At 41.4% G+C, this 15,820-nt stretch overlaps 1 protein-coding gene across 2 annotated transcripts in view; it reads left to right on the top strand.

Moving 5' to 3' along the window:
* ZNF507 (zinc finger protein 507) overlaps nt 1–15,443 on the top strand; it is a 170,606-nt gene extending 155,163 nt beyond the window's left edge. For both annotated transcript variants that reach the window (XM_086945463.1, XM_086945462.1), the window contains exons 6-7: nt 5,171–5,305; nt 5,438–15,443. In XM_086945463.1, coding sequence (XP_086801589.1) covers nt 5,171–5,305; nt 5,438–5,801 — 499 coding nt within the window. In that variant the 3' untranslated portion in view covers nt 5,802–15,443. The remainder of the gene's footprint in view (nt 1–5,170; nt 5,306–5,437) is intronic.
* The last annotated feature ends 377 nt before the right edge of the window (nt 15,444–15,820 follow it).

Raw genomic sequence — 15,820 nt, 5'->3', positions numbered from 1 at the left:
GGCATCCCACTCCCATAGAAAATAGTCACAGGCTGCACCCTAGTTCACTGATGTATCATTGACATCTCCCATTCATGTGGAAACACAGAATGCTTCTTTAAAGTCCTTGATACCATACTGGATGATCAACATACTTTGCCCTTCTCAGTTTCCTTGGAAACTTGAATCTAAACCTGAAGGATCACACAAACCTAGTCTTGTATCAGCTCTTTTCTGACTCCACCCTCATAAATAGTCAACCCTCCCCCATTCTGTCACATTCAACTCATATTGGGCACTAATTTTATCATCGGCATGACCCTTCAGTTGCTACACAACTCCTCCATCCACCTCCAGATGAAAAATACACCCTGACACTATCGGAGCTCGTTCACTTTAGTTCATAATGACTTCTTCGGTCTGCTTCACTGGCTTCATCAATCTCAATCTCATAAACGCATTGAAATTAGTTGCTATAAGAACCTCTCTTAAGCCAAACATAAAATACCCAGCACAAAAGCTACTATCCCTGCGATCTGCATTTCACACCACTGTAAACATGTTCATTCTCGAAGACAAAAACAGTTATTTCCTTTCAAATCATCCATTTTGGGACTACATGTTTCATAATGCTTATAGTGCACCAAACCGCTTCCCCTCGCCCCACTCAGGCCTAGATTTCTTCCTTCCCATCCACCCCCTCGTAATCCCCTAGTTAGTACAGGAGGGCAAGTGAGAGGTAACAGATGAACTAACTAGGAGTTGTTGTGGGAGCGGGATGAGGAGGAAGAAATGTAAGCTTTTATTGGGGCAAAGGGAAGTGATTTGGTGTGTTTTAACATGAAAAATGCTCCCAAATTGTGAATATTTTGGCATGCTTTTTTTTCCTGACACTGACAACTTTTTTCACTTTTCATTATAGCGTGCCCTCATGAACACATTGAGATCAACCTTAGATGCACATTTCTAACTCAATTCCTTTACTCCCTCAACCTCCTGACGCATTATCCAAAGGAGCAAGTATGTCCTCTTGGCTAAGCCCCTGGAAGCTGAATGTCCCATATTTAGCAAGCTCACCCACAATCTGTTTTCTAATACCCCTCTGCTCTGTTCTCTCCTCTGATATATCTTTCACTTGCATTTCCAGCTTCATCACCATAGCTAGACTGTCTTCTCTTTTCATCCACCTTTGAAATCTGCTGCAATTAATACTGTGAAAACCTGACCCTTATCCTCATACGTGCCTCTCCCTTATTGCATGGAGTGCTCTTGGGTGAAATATATCCTTTGTCTGCAGCTACTTGTTCTAGGTTTCCTGATAATCTGATCAGTCCACGTATAGTTTCCTCCACCAAGCCTCCTTTTTAGGGCTCGCTGCCGTTTGCAGCGCGAAGCGCTGCTGCCGCAGCGAGTATTATAGTCACCGCGCTCACTGCCAAGGGAGATAGAGATGTGCACGAGCTAGCTACTGGCCTGTGCTCGAGCCGATTGTGGTCTGTGAACGCGCCCGTGAACACGCGCATGTGCACAGCACCTTTCCGTCGCAAGCTTCACTTCCGTAATGCGCACGCGCGCTCCAAGCCCGGCACGCTCTCGAGCCGATTGTGGTCTGTGGACGCGCCCGTGAACACGCGCATGTGCACAGCACCTTTCCGTCGCAAGCTTCACTTCCGTAATGCGCACGCGCGCTCCAAGCCCGGCACGCTCTGTCTTCTTGTTATTGTTTCTTTTGTTCACCGGACCGTTGCGGTGGCCCTGCTGTTTGCCGATGCAGCATAGAAGAGGGAGGAGCGCGTGCACAACAAGGTAAGGCGAGGTGAGGCCGACCTACATCTCCCCCTTTTGTATCGCTTTGTTTGACCTACATCTCAGACACAGCGCGCGCTGTATGTTGACAGCACAAGCTGTTAATAGCGGCTTGAAACGGGGTAAACTGCGCAGGCGCGCATCCTCGTGCTAGGCTCTTGTCTGGCCGTCAAAGTGCAGGCTCGAGCCCCCTCTTGATGTGTGCGCTGCCTCCTCGACACCTGTCTTAAGGCGCACGCCGCTGAGGAAGGGGTGGAGGCCGAAACTGCTTATTGGCTGGGATTTATTATGGGTCGTGCTCGTGCTAATTGTAAATCAGTACCTGCCCTGTAGTCTGTCTTGTGACCTTTCCAAAATGTGACATGTCAGCGTGGTTTCCAGAAGGGCACGTTTCTTAGCATGCATAATGCATATCAACACCCAGTTGCTGTCTCAATGTTAGGGCATAGTGGCATACTGTTATAATCGTTCAACCCAGCACATTAAAGTTGACCCCAGTGTAGTACGTTAAGTGAATTAGGTTAGTCTCTAAAAGGGATAGAGCCAAAGAAGCATGGATTGCGTTGTATTGTAAACACGTGCAAATTATTTCAAGTAGGGTGGCATGGGTATTTGTGGACGTGGTCTAAATTGTAAATTAAAAGGTTCTGTTTGACACAGCGTGTCCCCTGATTCATGTTTTGGTGCCTTATCTGTGTTTTTTCTTCAACTACAGACACCAAAAAGCAATGCCCTATGAACTTAAAACAAGAGACCCATTGGCTTTACCAATGCATGCTAGCACGGATTTTTGTTAGCACTGATTTTTTTAATGTATCAGATAAGTAATGTAGCCCATTCTTCTCTTCATATCACTTTCCTCTACGTCACTGTTTTTACGCTTCTCCCTTTTGCATGCAGATCCTTTCATCTCCACTTAATCATCCTTTATCACGCAACCACCTCACTTTATTTTCTTTTGGCGCTGTCCATATTTCAGCAGCTAGGTATGTCGTTTATAGTCTCCTGTGAACGAATGAATGGTAATTACAATTGACACGTGATCTCTGCAGAGAGGCAAGGATTGGATGAGAATGTTAAGTCACCTTTATGACACACCCACGGAAACTGAAAAATTTGCGCTGCCTCAAACTCGTCCCCAGGTAACTGATCTTGTAGTCTGCTTTCTACACGAGGGTCATGAAGAACGAAACTACAGTAACAAAAACACGATTGAAGACAATAGGGTCGTATATACACCTCCATTCAACATGAAGTAATATGCAACGGCAACGCACTGCATTGCTAACTTGGATTACCCCCAAGGGCTTCTGCATACACTGCTGATAAAGAGCATTATACAAGTTTTATAAAACTCATTTTAATGTCTGTTTTTAGGTCTCGTGGCGTTAACCGCGCGTAAGCCAGAGACCTAGAGTCCGCGACACAGCTTTCCAGGAGACAGGAGCAGGCCGCTAGCATCTTGAAGAAGGCGATCGGAGCGGTCCACGCACGCGCTCGCTGTGGCGATCGCCTGTCTCCTGGGAAGCGCAAACACACACACACACGCATGCGCAGACACACACACGAGCGCCCATACACGCACGGACACATACAGAGACTTCCCGCACACATACACACATGCGCACGCACACACACATGAGCGCACCGAGACCCCACCTGGCCCCCCTCCGCCGCCGCCTAGAAATGTGAGCACCAACCAAAAAGGTCTCCCATGCTCTAGCCGTCTTGTGCCCTGATGGCTCTCTCGCTCTGGGCCCCCACCGCTCCTCACCTGCCTCACCAGTTCTCCAAATTGTGTTCTACTCTCTGTAGCAGAGAGAGGTCAAAATGTCACCGCCAGCCGCTCGATGTCTAGCACGGCTCACAGGCCGCGAGCGGCTCATCGGTGCCCAACAGCTCCTGCATACAATTGTCGCGGTGGACAATGCTTCCGCGCTCAGCTGCGGCCCCGGCAGCAACCAGGAAAACCACGGAGGCATGGACCTGGGGCACTCTCTTCGCTAAGCAGAGTTAGCGGTCATCGTCAGGTCAGGGTTGGGGTCCGGGCACCCGCACAACTCCAGGTCCATGCCACACACTGGCACCAGCTCACAACGGCAGTCGCAGGTTGGGCCGCGCGCAACACTCCGATGTTGGGTGGCTGGGGCTCCGCGGTCCACTGCAGCTCCGGAGGCCGCAGATTGCAGCCCAGGAAATGTGGTGACCGGGACGACAGGTAGGATATCGCGGATTTAGGATTTACAGCAGGATTGTGTAGGATTACTACGGGGCTACGTGAGCCAGGCTAAGACACGCCCCCCATGCTGGTTGTCATTGCACGCGCACGTCTTGTTTTTCAAGCGATCGCGAAAGTGAAAGCGATCGCTTTGTCTGCCGTGCCTCCCGGGCTCGCTGCTAGAGGGAGCTGTGAATAATAACTGCCGGCAGCCCCGTGCTGAGGTGCATCATCAGAGCTGTGTGAATAATAACGGCTGTAAGCCCCGTGCTGAGGTGCATCATCAGAGCTGTGTGAATAATAACTGCGTCAGCCCCGTGCTGAGGTGCATCATCAGAGCTGTGTGAATAATAACAGCTGTGAGCCTGTGCCTGAGGTGCATCATCAGAGCAATGTGAATAATTACTGCTGTGAGCCCGTGCCTGAGGTGCATCAGAGCTGTGTGAATAATAACTGCTGTGAGCAACAGCATATCCTTGCACACACTCTCACTGCTCACCAATTCAAAGTTTGCTAAAAATGTTATGCAACGCATTGTCATACACAATGCCAATAACTCAAACTTTAATGCTGCAAGACCTATTGCATTGTAAATGCTTGTTACTGGATAAAGGTTGGGCAGCTAACCTTAATTTGAGCTCATTACCCTGGTCTTCAGAGCAGACTGGCTTGCTGACATACCTCATTGCAACATTCTATTGCCTCAACCAACTAGATCTCTATGACCCACTAACTGTCATGGTACATCACTACCACACAATCCGGGCCAACTGAGTTCCCAGTCTCCTATTCCCACACACATGGCCCAAAGGGCGTGTCTCCCTGGCCCTTCATCACACCTTTTACAAATGCACGCGTGTGTTTGTAAAAATTCTGGTCTGTCTTCACAAGTCATCGTCTCATACAGCTGTGTAAATGGCCACACCTCAGTTTCACGCGTTGCTCAATATACCATTCAGATTACTGTACTATATACCAAGATTTGTTAATTTGTACAGCATTCAAGTTCGAAATACTATGACTGCCAAATAAATAAACATGACCTTTGTTGAAATGCTGTTATTAGGCAGGAATTTTTGGGATCTTGTTATCTTAAATTGTCTCTCAAACACTGGCATGTTCTAACCTTCTCCAAAGTGACAGATATCAACTTTTTTTGTTTTTTAGATGCTCCCTGTGTGGGTATGTATGTAGTCACCCTCCATCATTGAAATCTCATATGTGGAAACATGCAAGTGACCAAAATTACAATTATGAACAAGTGAACAAAGCCATCAATGACGCTATATCCCAGAGCAGCAGGTGTGTCAACTTTGAATGTGGTCATTCGGCTTGTAATCCTAGAAATGTGATCTTTTCAAATGTTAGTATTTAATTGAGAACTTTTGAACCTGCTTTTTGTTTGATACTTATGTATATATTTTTATATTAAAGGGTTCAAGAGGAAACCCAAAGTAGTGTGCAAGATGGAGCCGATGATACGTCAGAATCTTTCTTTCAAACCTCGGAGAACTTGATGTCGCTATCCGAGTTGGCAAGCCAGACTAGAAATGAGATGGTTATTTCAGAGGAAGTCCAAAAACGAGGCGTTGTAAGGAATGCAGTGTGCAGTTCAGAAAACAGTTTAACACAGCCACGGCCGGGTATGGAATACTGTGTCCTCCTGTTCTGCTGCTGTATATGTGGATTTGAATCTACAAGTAAAGAACTTCTTATGGAGCACATGAAAGAACACGAGGGGGAAATAATCAACATTATTTTAAGTAAGGATCAAAATGCTGCTTCAAGTGCAATTTAGGAAGTACAACTGGCAAAACATTTTCAGTCCTTCGAGATGCACGTTCTAATCTTTGTGGGAAAGCGTGGACACAATTAGTGGAGACCTTGAAAAAGATTCTGGTTCACTAATGGAACACACATAACCAAATATTGAGTGGTTTAGGGAAGTGTGACTTAGCTAAGTTTTCCCTACGTGCCAGACAACAGAATGTTTGCTAGTGATTAGTGATTTTGAAAAAATTGTGTTTCTCTGAGCAACGACTGACTCTAATTATCAATTAGACCTCAACGGTTAAAATTGGAACTCCATAAAGATGGCTCCCAGACCTTCCTCTTCTACTTCAATCTAATCCAGGGCTTTTTTATGTCCTTGTGAGTTGACAAATTGGTGGGGAACCAGTTCGATGACTTCCATGTCCTCCCTTTGTTCACTCGCCATTGATGGTTACTTGGATGCACTGGCACTTGCCCATTGCCATAATGGATGATTGAACCCATGCTGGAGAGAGCACTTCCCCATAAATGGCAAGATCATTCACGCACTGAGTCCCAGTGAGCATTACTGAGAGCAAGTGAAAGTGAGGGGTTAACATAGCAGTTTGAAGCAGTGGATCATTGGCAGTTTGTAAAGTAAGAGTCATGTTAGAGGGTGTGTGCAATTGTGTTTCTTATTGTTATTTTTACTGCAAGTTCAGCTTTTTAAGTAGCAGTTAATAATGTTTGTTACAGTTAATAGTTTTATTCTATTTTTTAGTAGCAAATGTACCACATTTTATTTTGTGCAGTAATTTATATTTGTTTTTAGTTTTTGGCTTAATTTTGGTTTTGATATTGTATTGTACAGGCAGAAGTATAAAGGGCACTCACAACCTTTAAGCATAATATGACTTTAAAAAAAAACGTCCTTACAAGTGATTTCTTACTTCCCTCGTGTTTTTTTCTTCTCTAAGCATCCAATGCACACCAGTCACTGATCTTTAAGGAAACGACAGTGCAGCTACTCTGCTAAAGAAAATCTCAAATAACTAGCAAAGTACTACAAATTGAAACTTACTCCTGTGCAGTTCAAATGCCTATCCATTTTATGTGTGAATGTTGCCATGATATTTCACCTTTTATTATAGTAATTTAAAGCACAGCAAAAGTCTTCAAGGTGTATTTACTGTGGGAAATTAATATTTGCTCAACACAGAAGCAGCTTAGCCCTTTGACTGGTTTTGATACTGCTTCGAAAAGGGTCAGACATTAATCAACCCGAGTGGACTAAGTGTTGGCTGATTCTTCGTATGCTCATAATAACACAATATCGAAGTACCTTTAATTTGAGCAATTAAATAATGTAAGCTGTACACATGGCGGATCAGTAATTGAGTGGCGTTGCCTCCATGCATCTAAACTTTGAAGGAGCATTGGGCATGACTATCCTCCTTATCTCGGTTCATTATGTGGAGTGGAAGAGAGAGCGATGTAAACAGGATAAGCATATAGACATAAACACATCTCCTTTATTTCCAAATTGATTTTGAAAGCTTTGGAATTTGCCAAAATCAAACTTTCTTACAGAGAACAGTTCTAAATGTCTCCATCATTTATATGGGTGAAGATCATGGCTCCTTAGACCATAACTCTGTTCAGCTGCTCAGGAAAGCCTGCAAGCCTTTTTGCTCTTTCCACTATTTCATAATTTTATTTCAAAGATTAGGAGAAACTATAGAAGTTTCTTCATTCTGATGACACCAACTTGGTCGTGTCTGCTTTGATTGACAAACTATATATGTATATCTAAGGACACATGCTAGACTGGTGTGTCTCATGAAGCAGGTTATTGGATTCTGAACCATTTGTTGTTTTTGGTGATCCTAGTTATACTGCCTTCAGGACTCAGTAACAGAGCCAGGAAATAATATGTTCCCTTTCATATGTTCATTTAACTTTGCCCCTCCCTTTAAGTGATGGAGATTCTCCTAAGTTATATTTGCAAAATCTTTTTCTCTGTAATCCTGGCCTTTAAGCTCCCGTTTGTTATTTTAGATTTACTTTTTTGTCAGAAAAGCCTAGGCTCCATTTATAGAAGCTCATGTTTCCTCTTTTCTTTAAACTCCATTTCGAGGTCATGTTTTTGCCCATATTAATATATATGCCATGATCTCACGTGATCAATGGGCCTTAGCCCATTTCCCTTCCTATCTTGAAATGAACCTTCGTGGAGACATAGGCTCTGTGTTCACCCCTGTTCTTTCCATATTTTCTCTCAAATGTAAACCAAAATAAGTGGATCATTTTGGTGTGGTACAAGTGGGCTATGGGGGACAGGTTCCTACTACTTCACACCAGCATACAAGTATAGGCCCTTCATAGCATTGCTGTTAGTCTTCATGTTCTGTCTCAGTCTCTCAAAGCATTAGAAGGTTCTGCTTTCTTCTTTTTTAATTTCCTAAATTAACAATGGGAATGTTTCAATCAAGCATCAAGGCTTTGGTTGCATCCTAAATAACTTATTCTGTCTAAACTGCAATTTATTCACATAGGGTTAGTCTTTGTTCATTCTTATAGAGAATTTCAGTAAAGTGTCCAGTTTTCCTTCCCAGAGTACATACTTGATGCCTGACATGCATCTCCGTATCTCCGTTTGATCATTTGCTTCCAGTGGGAAAGTCAGGGGTAAGAGTAAGGAAAATGTCTTAATTATGGCACCAGTAGTTTATGTGCTTAGGCGATTTTATCTCGCTTAATTTGCTGTGGTCAACACATGTGCCTGAGATCTGAGGAGAGGATATGCACCAGAGGCAGGACTGGCTGGAAACATATGTCCATGCAGAGTACATAGAGCCCATCATTTATATTAATGTAACAACTGAAGAAGAGCACCTCTGGTTTGACTAAAGAGACAACAGGTTCCAGAGACTTTTAATGTTAAAATGTTCTGCAAGATGTTCCTAACTAATTTAAAAGGTGAGCTATAAAACAGTCTTATTATCGATCGATACATATTTAAAAAGTATTCCGTTTGTTTTGTATTCTTGCTGTAATGCTTTCTTTCTACTTTTGGGGTTAAAGTACCCGTTTGTTATGTTTTTTAGTGATATTTGAATATTGTATTTTTAAACTTATTTATAATGTATTTATGTGAAAATTTTATTTTAAGAACCCATCTTGACTCCTCAAGAAAAGAAATTAGTGCACACCTACTAGTGCACTGGCTTGATTGGTGCTAACTTTATGCCTGTCTGCGTGTGTCCTTCATTGTTAAGGATGGCGAATATTTTGGAAGGATCGGGCCTGAAATGTGTCTACATTTTAAGACATTGTATTGTTAAATAACTAAACATGGGTCTGAGTTGTAATTTTAGTGATCACATATTTTTTCAGGTTTTGAAATCCTTCAATTATCTGGTTCTTACCTTGATGTTATAGACATATTTGAAAGTACGTTCCACATAAACCTGACTTCGTCAGCCTCTCAGAACAGCATGAAAAAAATAATCCAGTCTTGTTACAGAGCAGAGTTGCACAAGTGATTATTGCAAAGATTGCTCATTGGTGGCCACCACTTAAAAGATAATGGAAGGCATTGCACATCTGTAGATGTGGGAGAGGCCACTAGGGCTAAAAGCAATTGGTTGAAACATATGGAGCTTAACATGACCGATACTAGGGTCCCAATTTACAACGGTGTTTTGCTGTTAAGGCACAAAAATACACGTTTGTTTTTTTACCAGAAAACACCTTTTTACCGAAGCCCATTTTTATTTGCTAGTTGGATGGGCCACGCAGAGAGAGAACGAAAATACCTAGTAATACAGACGTTTAAAAGAACAAAAAGTAATTGTTCCTGTAACAAAATACATATCAGGCTTATTAATTAGAAGACAATGGCATGCACATACATATGAGGAGATCAGTTGATAGGTTTCGATATTTTTATCATCGTTCTACTTTTGATTTTGAGAAAAAGGTACTTAGTGCTCACACCATGTTTGTCCAGAACATTCTTGACCTAATAATAACCCAGTTAACAACTCAGGCTCATTACTAATGGCAGAATTTTTCCTCTTGTTGTAACTCCTGGGAAAATTGTTGCACCCGCAGTGCCAAATCTCTTCGAACCCAGAATTATGGTTACACAATATATGAACCTGATAATTTTGGGCCTGGAGACAATGGGCCTTTACCGCTGCAATGGCTGCGGCCATTTTCCATCTCCCCAGAAAAAGTGGAAAATGTCTGTTTTCTCACTGGAATCTAGGAAACCTACAAGGGTAAGTATCTGCTTTACCCGGACGGATGTGGTTATTCCCCATTACAGGGAGAAATTTTGGAATTGGCGGATTTTTGTGCAGCAATACCAGCCAGAATCAAAAATTCAGACACTTTGGTATTCTGTCATCAAAATCCACTAAACTCAAAATGGGGGCCTTGGGGTTGGAACGCTTTTGACACAATTAGCAATCATAGAAGGTAATCATTATCTTAATTAGCCACGTTAGATGTATACATTTTATTTTGCACCAACATTCTTGCTGACCTTGTGTTTGTTTTTTTGCTGTGCTTTGTTTTGCATAGGTGCTTGTTTTATGTCTATCATTTTGTCATTAAATGACCAAACGCTAAATCAAAAAGAAAATTGATTAAAATATTAAAACATATCAGTTGATTTCCTCACACTGTCGCTGCATAGCATTGTCTTCTAATGAATGTTTGATGTTTATCGATTAGTTAATTGAAAGTGTACCACAGCCTGCTACTATTGTTACTTACCCCAAGCTCAGAGGTTAGCTTTTGATTGTTTTCGTATCAGTACATGATTCGAATTACAAAATCAAGGCCAGTTTGCTGCCACTTGGTATGGAAATGCACTATTAACTGCTTTGTGCCTAACAGGCCCACGTACTTTAACTTCATAAAATACCTGCTTCTTTCCTACAAGGGGAATTTGAAGCCAACTCTTGTGTTACTCCAGCTTCTAGATTTGTTTCATTTATGTGCTGTGTGTTACTAGTATTGTGCACCCTCCCTCCAATGAATGATTTGCTTCGTCGGTTACACGAGAAAGAATTACAATTGGGTATGACTGCGGACTGGTTATATTAATTGTTTTATTTTTAGGCAATACACTTGTCAGCAAGGAGACGGACCAGTGCTTGGTCAGATACCTAGTCTATAAGTGAAGTCTCAGTATGTATAATGAAAGCGTGGATCACCAGAAGCATATATTCATGTTTTGCAAGAGACAAAAACATTAGATCACTAACATTAGAAAGCAGATCATTCTTAAGATTTTGTCCAGACAGTGCTGCCAAGTGGTCTCACTTTAGGTTGTTGCAGCATTGAGTTAACATTGATTTAAATGTGCAGGATTTCTGTAGCCGTGTTCCTACAGTCCAGTGTGCATATGTGATGACTTAACACTGGCTGATAGTGTAAAAAAATATACATTGCTTCCACTTGAGAGCATGACACTGATCTCGGCATTTCTAACTGTATCTTGGTTTGGCATTTATCTAAACATCCAATGGAGTGTGCCTGGAAGTGTTTTAAAATGTACAAATGTATTTTGTTTTACACACCCAGAGACACTCAGATTCACTAAGCTGCTTATTGATACATAGACAGGGTTTTAGACTTGGGTTCCAGGACAGATCGGAGTAACAAAGGATACGGCAAGGGAAAAGAGAAGATGAGAATTCCACCTCCAGGGACTGCAAAGGGTTTCAAAATAGCAAAAGAGAGCAAAATACATAAAAAAGGTAATTTTGAACTGTTGTGGATATCTTCTAGGCCCCAAAGCGAAACACGTTGTTCTTCTTTACTCACTGGGCAGCAGCCTGCTTGGCAGTAAGAAAAATGTGTCTGAGAGGACGCCATTAAAAAAATATTTTGCCCACAACCTTGGGGGGAGAGAGAGAAACACGGACAGACAGAGACTCACTCACACAGGTGTGCCTGTAAACCAAAGAAAGAGCCCCTCTGATGACCATTCAGCCTTGCTTGTTCACTTACGGGTGATGTAAGAGATTGAATTTCAATTAAATGCCCTATTAATAATACCATATCTCAGCAATGCCCTAAGTTTATGATTTAAATGAGAGAAATATAGCCTTTTATGATGGCAGGTTTATGTACCAATTGTTAATTGTTTCATATTAACAGCCCAGCATTCTTAAAACAAGATGAAGTGCCCTAATTATTATGCTCCCATTATGCATTCTGTACTATAATTTTGTTGTATTGTTAGTCGTTGCAGCATTTTCACTAATTGCCTGTTCACTTTACCCCTTGTGGTGAAAGGGACCCCTTTTGTTAAAACTGTGACTCAATTTGGACCTCAGTTTTCATGTTGCTGTATATTAACAGAGTTATTTCACGAAGATCTTGATAATGTCTAGAAAAATCTCATGTTACCTTTCCGCCATTAGTAGTTTCTTCTCATCTTCTTGCTGCTGAATATTTGCAACAGTTGGTGGCAATCTGTTGAGAGATTAGCACTTAAAATGCAAAATGACTTGATTTTAATTTCTGTTACAGTTCTCTCTAGTACTATAACCAGCAACAGATCAGCACCTTTTGGACTGCTCCTCAGTTTCACATTTAGCACCAGCCTGGACTCCACATTTACATTGCGGCCCACCACCGCTACCTGATCGATGTTACTGAAAACTGCACTAAAGTTAATAAACACTAGGCAAACATGCACCACAGATCCATGTCTGCTCAGCCCATATCCTACGGATTACATGATCTTCTGTTTTTCATTAGCAAACAGGACAGACCACAGCTGTGATTGCTTTGTTCTTCTTGGCACCCCATGGTGATGGCCGTATTTATTGCAGAGTTTTAGAAACCTAGGTCCTCGCAGCTTACCGTTTCTTTGTAACTGAACACTATAGATGCTGGTGCCCCAATAGCCTAGTTTCAAATTGTAGCTCCTTCATTTTTCTTTCGTGTTTCGTAGAACAGGCTCTCTGAAAAGAGATCCATTTTGTTAGGCTTCGACCAGCCTGTTCCCTTACAATCCATTACCTTTTTCAAAGGTAAGGCGACAAAGGAGGAGCTCGTCTACCTCACCTTCCACTCTCTCCTGGTCTAGTCACTCTTCTTCCTTCTGAAATTTCATGACTTTTTATGCATGCTTTCTCATATCCCTGTTACCAGGGAGGTAATGGCTGATCCTTTTAATGAAACAGTGCTTGCTACATGCCGAGGCCTATAGGCACACATTAGACTTGCTTAACCCTCTGATTTGGGTACCATTGAAGCATTTTTGGGCTCTTACTACCTGTAACCTTAAGATTGCCTATTCTTGAATTTAGGTAGATACAACCTTTATTATGGTAACCCATGTTCCTAAGCAGAAGGCTTTAATACTTCACAGAAAATGTTATACCCCCATAAACCCTAAGACTAGTAGCATTGTGAACTCTTGTCTCACACCAGATGGCAAACTAGAGTTCATCCCTTAGTCTGATGCTTTGTGTGAGATGAAAAGTCAGCAAGTTTTATCATGTAGAATGGGTAGCACATTTTAATCTCCAAGCTCCGTTGTCCTCAGCATCCAGTGAACCATAATTTCTCCACAGGATCATCACACTTCTTAGAAGTCTAGAAATTGAGACTATTGTTGTGGAGCACTTATTTAAGAGAGCGAGTACAGTCAAGTGGGAAATCCATTGTGAGAGGAGCCCCAGCCGTTCACTGACCAAATGGAGAAGCAGTTAAGGATGGTTACTGGCCATCATATGGCATTTAAGGTGTATTATCCTCTTGCTACAAGGCCTGTCTGATTGTAGACATTCTCTCAAGCAATAATAAGGAACTTTAAACTCAATCATTTGAAGTCCTTACTCCATGTAAGACTGAGTGGGAGCTATTAAATCACTCATTCAGAACATTGTGCTTTCCTTGAATAGGTTCCCAGCCTCAAGTTTTTCTTCTCAAAGTTTACCACACACTCATGTCACCAGGACACAGGAGTGGTTAAACCAATTATCTAAACAGCCTTTAATGGCTACTTTTTTTACTCAGTGAGGGTGAGCTGGGTTCAGTCACTGTATATTAATAGTAGTGAACTGGTGCGCACAAAGATTTCTTAAGATTAGCATCTCATTTATTCCATGTAACCATTAAACTTCCATTGTAAAATGAAAGAGCCACTTTTCAGAAGGGCAGAGAAGTTGTCCGGAAAGGGTGAACATTTTTCATGTAGTGGTTGGTGGCCATACACATCATAAGTCAGTCCTTCCACACCTGCCTGATCCGTACCTCTTGATGCTGCCAGAATTCTGTTCAGTTTAGGCTCTCGCACATTGAGATTTTAGGTGTTAAACGTAAGGTAATGATCACTGTAATAGTCTTATAATGCCCCATTAAGTCGAAAGGATCCATCCTTCAGTAGTCCCTTTCCATTTGAGTTACTATTCTACTAAGTAGTCGGTGACATACTGTCTGTGGGGGCATGTTGACAGCGCAATGAAAGTATATATAGCTTAACTTCTACTTATTTCTGGTAACATGCAGAATGTTGATGTACCCAAGCATTAGTCGAGAAGACTTCAATCGTGGCGTACATGAGATGAGCAGCTCATTCTTACCGGAAAGTTGAACTCAGTCATGTCTTGTTCGGTTGTCCTGTGCAAGAAAACCTACTTGAAATGTAAACAAGGAAAGCATTTCAATATTTTATTAGTATTTACCGCTATGTACTTGTTGTCTTGTGTGTGTCTGTTGTCACAACTTCACTTGCGAAGCTGTCACGTTGCAATTCTGTGCAGAGAAGCAAGGTAGCAGGGAAAATAATATTGTCAGTGAATCCCTGATACTTTTACTTTGAGATTTGTCGCAGTAGCACTAAATAAAATATGTTAATGTGGGGTACTTACTTTTCTTAAGTTGCTTTACTCCTTGTTAATGCATTGTGAATTCTTTGTTCAAGGGAACAACTGATGAGAAAAATGACTTCAATATGTCCAGATTTCTTTCCGCATAAGCCTCGATCTTCATTAATATTGCCATTAACACATATATAATTTGACATGTTGTAATAATCCCTGTGATCAAAGCAGCACTGCCTGAACTGTTTTTTCCTTGTCCGATCTATTAATGGCCCCTTCTGCCCGTGATTCAAAAGTCCTTATTACAGATGTTTACAGGGTGCAAGGACCTCAGTGCTCACACCTAGTTATTTCAGTTTTCATAGGCACTTAAGAAATCATCAAATAAATGTACAGCTGGTGCTCGAAGTAACACAAATATATATTTAATACAAATTGACTTTTGAGTTTGATATTCACAGACATTAGATATGTGTATTTTTATAATAAAACATTTTTGTGTAACGCTAGATCACCGTTTTTATAGCGAATCTAGACTTTAGAAGACTGACATTTAACTGTTTATCTATGTCACTGTATTTTATTCATATGAGATGGTTTGTGCTTTATGGGATTACCCAGCACAGTAAGCTGCATGCCTTAAGCCTAAAGCTCTAGGATTGTGATTTTATTAGAACAGATTGTCTGTTCAAAGAAAAGGGGAAAAGTCTGTAGTACTGCTATTTCAATGTTAAGAAATACCGTACAATGTTAAAAATAATTTAATTTGCTTAATACAAGTTTACCATTGTATTGCCCTTTATTGTATTTTGGTAATAAACATGTTTTATTAAGTCTTTTCTTTTTTCTAATGTTTACAACAATCTGGTACTAAAGCAGTGGATTTCTCTTATGCTACCTGTCTTACTTTCCTGCCTACTGTTATCATGTTGTTATAGCCAATTATGATCCAGTTACTTAGGAGGTGATGGCTGATCACGTGATGGATATGGTGTAGGTTATGAGCCTTAGACATTTCTGTTTGAGCTTGCACCCAGAAGCAACCCAGTTGGAATTCATTTAACTCCTTTGGGATGTTGTGTGTCTATATAGTATATTTTCAATGAAAAAACGTAAGGTGAAAGGGGTCATACGTAAGTAAGGTAGTAAAATTTTTAGCTTACTTTAAAAAAGGCCTTAGAAATTCACATAACCAACCAAAAGTTTAGGT

This window comes from Lissotriton vulgaris, chromosome 12 (genome assembly GCF_964263255.1).
Source record: "Lissotriton vulgaris chromosome 12, aLisVul1.2, whole genome shotgun sequence".
NCBI lineage: Eukaryota > Metazoa > Chordata > Amphibia > Caudata > Salamandridae > Lissotriton > Lissotriton vulgaris.
Note: the sequence above shows the minus strand (reverse complement) of the source record. Positions and strands in the feature narration are given on the sequence as shown.